Raw genomic sequence first — 7,293 nt, 5'->3', positions numbered from 1 at the left:
ACATATTGATCCGTATTTGTCAAACCTGGAAATGACGATGATCTAAAATGTCTTGTTTTAATGATTTTTTGTTATATGGAACAAAGAAACCAAGAATATATTCACATTTAAGAAGCGAAAACAATCAGAATTTTTGTTTTAATAATGAAAACAGCTTCAAAACAATTAATCGATTATCAAAATAGTTGATGATTAATTTGGTAATTGATTAATAACCGATTCATTGTTCAGCTCTAAATACACTGTACATTGCACTGTACAGTGTGGAACAAAATGTGATTTTTTTTTAAGACACAAAATGATTTTGGGCCGAACTGAAGAGGAAAAAAATTATCTTTCAAGAATCACAAATTACATTGTGAGTAAAAGTCGCAATATTACGTGAATATTAGGTCATAATATGAGAAAAAAAGGTCATAATATTATGTCATAATAATAAAAAACATAATATTACAAGAATAATGTTGTGATACTATGAGAAATAAAGTCACAATAAAGATTTGTTTCTTTTAAAAAATGAGTTGTCGTCTTCACAGTCCTGGAAATAAAACTATGTGTATATTTCTTGTAAATAAAATGTATTGGTGCAAGATTCTTGTGTTTTTATTTTAACAGCTTGTTGGTGCCAATAAATTAATTTTTTTATATACATGCATTATTATTGTAATCCTGTCATTTAAAGTATCTTTCATTTATCAATAGCATGCCATTTTATGTGAGTTTTATTAATTTATTTATTTGTATTTCACAGATAACAAACTACTGCATATATCCGTGTTACCCATCTGCTAAAATAATCTGGTCCTAATCCTCTAGTAACTCTCATAGTACTGTACAGAAGACATGTCATGAAGACAATGTGGTCATCCTAGTCGTTAGGTGGCGCTACGGTATTTTTATAGGCTTTGGGGGTGTTTTACAAAAAGCAAACTCTGTGAATTAATAAAAAAAATGAAAATAAAGATTTATACGTGCATATGTCCACATCTCTAAGTGTCATGGGAAAAGTTTACATGCGCCTCTATGGCTATTATTGACTATTTACACGGAGCTAACCCAGCGAAAGTAAACAAATCCAAAGCGGACGTAGACGCCACAAAGCGGAAGTAAATAAACAAAGAGCTAGCCGCGTTAGCTTCGTACTCGGACATAAAACTCGTGAAGACGGTGGTGTGTTCATGTGTCACATGTAAAACCTTCCTGTTGTCAACGAAGCAGCGATGTCTTCGCTTCAGTATTTCAGACAGTTAATCACAGAGCGACTAACTGCTGCTGCTGAAGAGATATTCGGACACGTCGAAAGAACCGTCGTAGAGTACGAGGAAGAGTTGGATCGTCAACGCAAACTGTTGGAGATCGTTTGCAAACCTCGAATAAAGTTACAGCGAATAGGTCTGTAAAATCGCAAAGGTCTTTAATAAAAAAAAAAAATTGTATACATACAGATATCGCATGCATTGTGAGAGTGTTGCCTGCAGTGGTGTCGTCGTATACCCACTTACAAAAAGGCCAATATTTCGGTATAACCACTTAAAAATCAACTGTTTTTTGACAGAAATCATGTCATTTGTTTTTGCAAATAAAGATTAGAGGGGGCTGTCGTTTTCATTAAAAATATTAAATGTAATAAAATTCATCATGTGCATACTCTTTTTGTAGGTTATTGTGCTGCACTGGTTGTAATCACAGCCGGTGTATGTGCGCACTGACGCTGGATCCAGTGTGGCACAGAGATCATTGCAGATCTGACAGTTCTCTGAAAATACTCTTCCGTTTATCGGCCAATCAGAAAATAGCATTTCTTGTTGCTGGGTAAGGTCTGATAATTGGATTTCGCTGCACGAAAGGCTGTGAATGCCTGCACAGGTCTCCAGTGAAAGGGCATGGTCAGGTCATCACTTCAGTTATATCGCTTAATGTATGATATTAGCTGCTTATTAATGTGTAAGGGTATGAACTTAATCTTTGCCTGTTTTTTTTTTCAAGCATCAGAATCAGAAAAAAAAATTATTTTGTTGTATTTAATTATTCTCTCATTCATGTCACTTAAGTTATTTAATATGCTTAAAAAATATGCCTCGGGCCGGCGCTGACAACAGTAATAATGATAATGCATCTGCTTAGAATAGCACCGTATCTAAAGTTGCATTCTTCACAATAAAAATATATGGGAATGAAATTAAACTCTAAAAATTTAAATATCAAATATCACATAATTATAGATTTTCTCAATTGAAGCACTCAAACCTAGATTCATGAAAAAGTGATCTTAACCGCATTTTCCCAGAGAATGCGTCTCATACCACAAAGGATTTAATAATCAAAGCATTTATTTGAAAACAAAGTGCTTTGTAACCTTTTGGTCATTTCACAGTTAAAAACAATACTTAACTAATATTGTGTTTAAACTGCAGAGTGTCACAAAGGGCTATGTTATGTCCCTCCAACAGAACTTTAACATGACACAAATAACTGAAAAATATCTCTTTAACAGATTTGTCATTTGTTTATTAACTGCAGGTACACACACACACACACAGGCTATTTAAGAGTTGGAACGGCGTTCAGCACCGTCGTCCTGTGGAAAATGGACCTAGAGTGATAAAATCGATTTCCTCACTTGTGTTTGATGCCGGGATGGAAACGAGCACAACGATTGGTCAAAGTGGTCTTTTCCCATGTGGGCTACTGCACTGGTGCACGTAAACAGATGAACTGAAAGTCGCCCTTTTCTTGTAGTTTGAAGTGGCACGTCATTGTAGCCTAGTTTAATGTCAAAATGGGTCTGTGTAGGCTCTGTTGCAATGGGGCAGCGCAAATACTTTATGTGCTCTGTAGCGGAGACTGGGAGGGGGAACAGCAAACGGGCAGGATACAGTGCACGTCCCATCGGCAGTGAGGCAAATGTGCAAGACGCAGGGCTAACGGCATCATGGACCATTTGGTCGCAGTCTGGAGCCCGGGTTTTTGGTTGTTGATCCGTCTGCCATCGGGGTCACAGTTTCTCCTCTGTCCAATCAATGTGTGTATGCATGTGTCAGAGTTTCTGCAAGCCTGCAAGTTTTTTATTGTTTACATTTTGTAGTGATTGTGTATATATAAAAACTACAAAGCTAGCTTCCTTCTAAATTTTCTTCAATGCCAATTGTAATCTATTCCTTTGTGTCTCTTTGTGTCTGTAGAGCTTCCACAGCAGCATGTCTGTAAAGAGGAGGAGGTTCTCACTGAGCAGCAGATCTGCAACCAGGAGAGGAACTCCAGTCTGGACCAAGAGGAAACAGAGTCACTGCAGATTAAAGAGGAGCAGGAGGAAATCTGCATGATCACCCTGCATGAGATGGAACCAGAACCAGACAGTGACCAGGATCACACAGGAAGCAACCATGTGGGAAATAACATTAACATCAACATAATTGAATATGAGGACTGTGAGGATGTGGATCTTCAGCACAGACTCCATGTGGAGTGGGAACCTGTAATAACGAGTACAGGTCTGTACAGGATGTGGCTTCTGTTTTACTTTGATCTTCCCAAGTTTGTTTTTCACCAAGGCTAGATCTGATTAAGAAATCAGTGAAAGACATTTTTTCATAATTATAATGCGTCAGTTACAGTTAATGTAGAGAGTAAGCTCTAAAGCTAGAGCCACACTGGTGCTGTACCCAGTCTACAGGGCTTCGTATAATTTATTATTAAAAACAGCTGCCGTGTTTTGCTGAGTATGTTCAAAGACTCCTGTGAGTTCAAACTTAGTGAGCTGTCGGTTTAGACTAATGATGCTCACCCTGCAGCTTTTGTCTTGGGCATAATTCTCGTTTGTGTTCTGTACGTTTATATTTGACAGTGCTTATTTTTCTCTGTGTTGAAATCTATTCCTTTGTGTCTGTAGAGCTTCCACAGCAGCATGACTGTAAAGAGGAGGAGGTTCCCACTGAGCAAGAAGAACCAGAGTCACTACAGATTAAAGTGGAACAGGAGACGATCTGCACCAGTCATGAGGGAGAACTGGTTCAAGTGAACCAGGAGGCTGGCACATTAATGACTCCTGATGAGGAGGAAAGTGATCACAAGAAACCAGAACCAGACAGTGTCCACCAGCTCCTCTCTCACAGCCCTCCTGAAGCTCAAACAGGAAGTAACTGTGTTGACTCTGTGTCTAATAGAATTCCAGAGTCAAAGCCACGCAAGAGACGTACCAGGAACAAAGTAGAAACATTTCACACATCGGAGATTGAGTCTAAAACTGATAAAGGTAAAAAGTCTTTTAAATGTGACACTTGTGGAAAAAGCTTTGCTTATAAGTCTCAATTCACTACACATACGAGAGTCCACACAGGAGAGAAACCGTTTTCTTGCACAACATGTGGAAAGGGTTTCATTCAAAAGTCTTATTTGACAGCCCATGAAAGAATCCACACAGGTGAGAAGCCGTATTCCTGTACATGTGGAAAGACTTTTCGGCAGAGTTATCAATTGAGAGTCCATAAAAGAATTCACACAGGTGAGAAGCCATATCCATGTAACACATGTGGTAAACGTTTCAGTCAGGCTCAGCAATTGGTAGTCCATTTAAGAATGCACACAGGTGAGAAGCCATTTTCCTGTAAAACGTGCGGAAATGGTTTTAGACATAAGGTGGATTTGATACATCACGAAAGAATTCACACGCGTGAGAAGCCGTATTCCTGTAAAAAGTGCGGAAACTCTTTTAGAAAAAAATCACATTTGATAATCCATGACAGAATTCACACAGGTGAGAAGTCATATTCATGTGAAACATGTGGAAAGCGTTTTAGATTTAAGGCCAGTTTGAAAGGCCATGTAAGAATTCACACAGGGGAGAAGCCATATAACTGTAAAACATGTGGAAGGAGTTTTATTCAAAGTTCGCAATTGAGAGTCCATGAAAAAGTTCACACAAGTGAGAAGCCACATTCCTGTAAAACATGTGGAAGGAACTTTAGGCTAAAGAGGGATTTGAAAGAACATCAAAGAAGAACTCACACAAGCAAGAAGACATATTCCTGTAAAACGTGTGGCAAGTGCTTTGGGCAAGCGGGGGGTTTAACAGTCCATAAAAGAATTCACTCAGGTGAGAAGTCATTTTCCTGTAAAACATGTGGAAAGAGTTTTCGTCAAAATTCGAATTTGACAGTCCATGAAAGAATTCACACAGGTGAAAAGCCATTTTCCTGTGGAACATGCAGTAAGACTTTTAATCAAAAGTCAAATTTGGTAGCCCATGAAAGAAAGCATGCAGGTGACTGCAGCTCAAGTCATGAAAAGGTTAAAACAGAGGAAGAGCATTCTTAAACGAGTATCAGTTAGGAACTCATCGCATACAAGCAAAGTAGTGTTTTGTGGTTCCATAATGTTTCAATCAAATAGACTTTAACTGGCATCCGTCAAACCCCACTACACTGGTTCAAATCATACTTTTCAGGCCACACTTGGTTCATCCAGCTTGTCTTTCACATCCCAGCATTATATCCTCCTCTGTGGCAATATTCTCTGTAAATGCAATATATACCAGCTTTATTTTCCAGTTAACCTAACACCCTCCACCCTCCAACCTCCCTCCCTCTCCAATTGTCCAGTGCCCATATAATCAACAAAATCCCCTCTATCCACTACATCACTACTATTTGACACCAGTTTCCCTGGCTCCCAATAAAATTCTGTATCACCCGAGATACTTGAACTCCTCCACTTGGAGCAGGATCTCATTCCAGACCCAGAGAAGGCACTCCACCCTTTTCCCACATAGGACCATGGTCTCGGATTTGGAGGTGCCGATTCTCATCCCAGCCGAAGCGACAATTCAAAAGTCATAAGTTTAAAGAACATCACCACCTGCACACCTGTCCCTCTGTAAAATATTTCTGTGTACATTGTTTTAAACATATACGTTACTGTAATGTACTATGATCTTAATGTACAGTGTGCTTGGGTGTCTTGAAAAGTGCTTTTTGAATCAAATGTATGATTATTAGTGCTGTCAACATTTACGCGTTAATTTTGGAGATGAATTTAAATAATTTAACGTATTTTTAAATTGTGCGCTCTCTTTCAGTGCCCACCAGTGTATCCTCTGTGTTGTAGTTCTCTGTGTAAAGATTTACTAACATGTTTCGAACATCAATATGCCTTTTTAAATGCCAAATTAAATTTCACAGGAGAGTTAAACTGTGTTTATAGTTTAACAAAAGCCATTAAAACAGTCTTTGAATTTAATTCCTGTGCTGATTTTACATTCATTCCATGATTTTATATCAATAAGTGTCTGGTATAAGCTTTAGGTTTATTTTACGCAATTCATTACACACGTGTGTATACACACACACACAACTATTTCAAAAATGAGGGGTATAAAGATGTAACTGCACAACTTATTTTTGGTTAATTGAAAATACATTTTACAGAAGTTTAATTTGCATTATAGATACAACAACACTACTAATGTCCATTGGCACAACATATCTTTTGTATTCTTGCATTGACTATGTGTGAAAACTGTTGAATGTTTAGAAATCTAGTTAAAAATAATAAATTACAAGAAATGCATTAAAAATCCCCTAAACAGTTCCTTTTAATTATTTGGACCAGAGAGGACATGAACGAGTAGAGTATACCATGACATTGAGGAACAAATGCACCAAGTTTCAAACTTTCACACAACGTGACTCTGATATATGCAGAGACAGTATAGGAAAACCGAATGATGAACTTACCCCTTACTGCTCCTCCTCAACATTAACGCGTCAGCCTCCTGCTTCACTTCAAGCTGTTCTCCCTCATGACTGATGCAGGTTTCCTCCTGCTCCTCTTTAATCTGTAGTGACTCTGGTTCCTCTTGGTCCAGACTGGAGTTCCTCTCCTGGTTCCAGAGCTGCTGCTGCTCAGTGAGAACCTCCTCCTCTCTACAGACATGCTGCTGTGGAAGCTCTACAGACACAAAGGAATAGATCACAACTGGCATTGAAGAGACGTAAGTGGGAAGTTAGCTTAAGGTTGGATAGTTCTTGGTTAATTTAGTACGACTGCAAAATGGAACCAAAAAAAGGTTAATTCAGTCAACTCCTTACTCAAGTCCAGATAGGATTGAACTGAACCTGAGTTTAAACTATCATTATTGTCCAGCAGGTGGAGCATGTGAGTTCCTTGGGGACAGTGCTGGACCAGTGTGACCTTCAAAGGTCATGTGAACTTTACAAAGTTTAGAGACAGTTTAAACTTTACTGTGTCCTGGTTTGAGACAAAGTTCTCCAAAGTAGTTGAGGGTTTAGCTGTGAA

At 38.4% G+C, this 7,293-nt stretch overlaps 1 protein-coding gene across 1 annotated transcript; it reads left to right on the top strand.

The window, feature by feature from the left end:
* Positions 1–3,319: 3,319 nt before the first annotated feature.
* On the top strand, positions 3,320–5,365 carry LOC310928745 (uncharacterized protein; the record flags this gene model as incomplete). Its single annotated transcript, XM_083891385.1, has 2 exons — positions 3,320–3,491; positions 3,890–5,365. 2 exons carry the CDS (start codon positions 3,320–3,322, stop codon positions 5,311–5,313), a joined length of 1,596 nt encoding a protein of 531 aa, XP_083747511.1. The 3' UTR covers positions 5,314–5,365.
* Positions 5,366–7,293: the final 1,928 nt, after the last annotated feature.

Source organism: Microchirus variegatus (genome assembly GCF_963457635.1).
Source record: "Microchirus variegatus genome assembly, chromosome: 6".
Taxonomy (NCBI): Eukaryota; Metazoa; Chordata; class Actinopteri; order Pleuronectiformes; family Soleidae; genus Microchirus; species Microchirus variegatus.
Note: the sequence above shows the minus strand (reverse complement) of the source record. Positions and strands in the feature narration are given on the sequence as shown.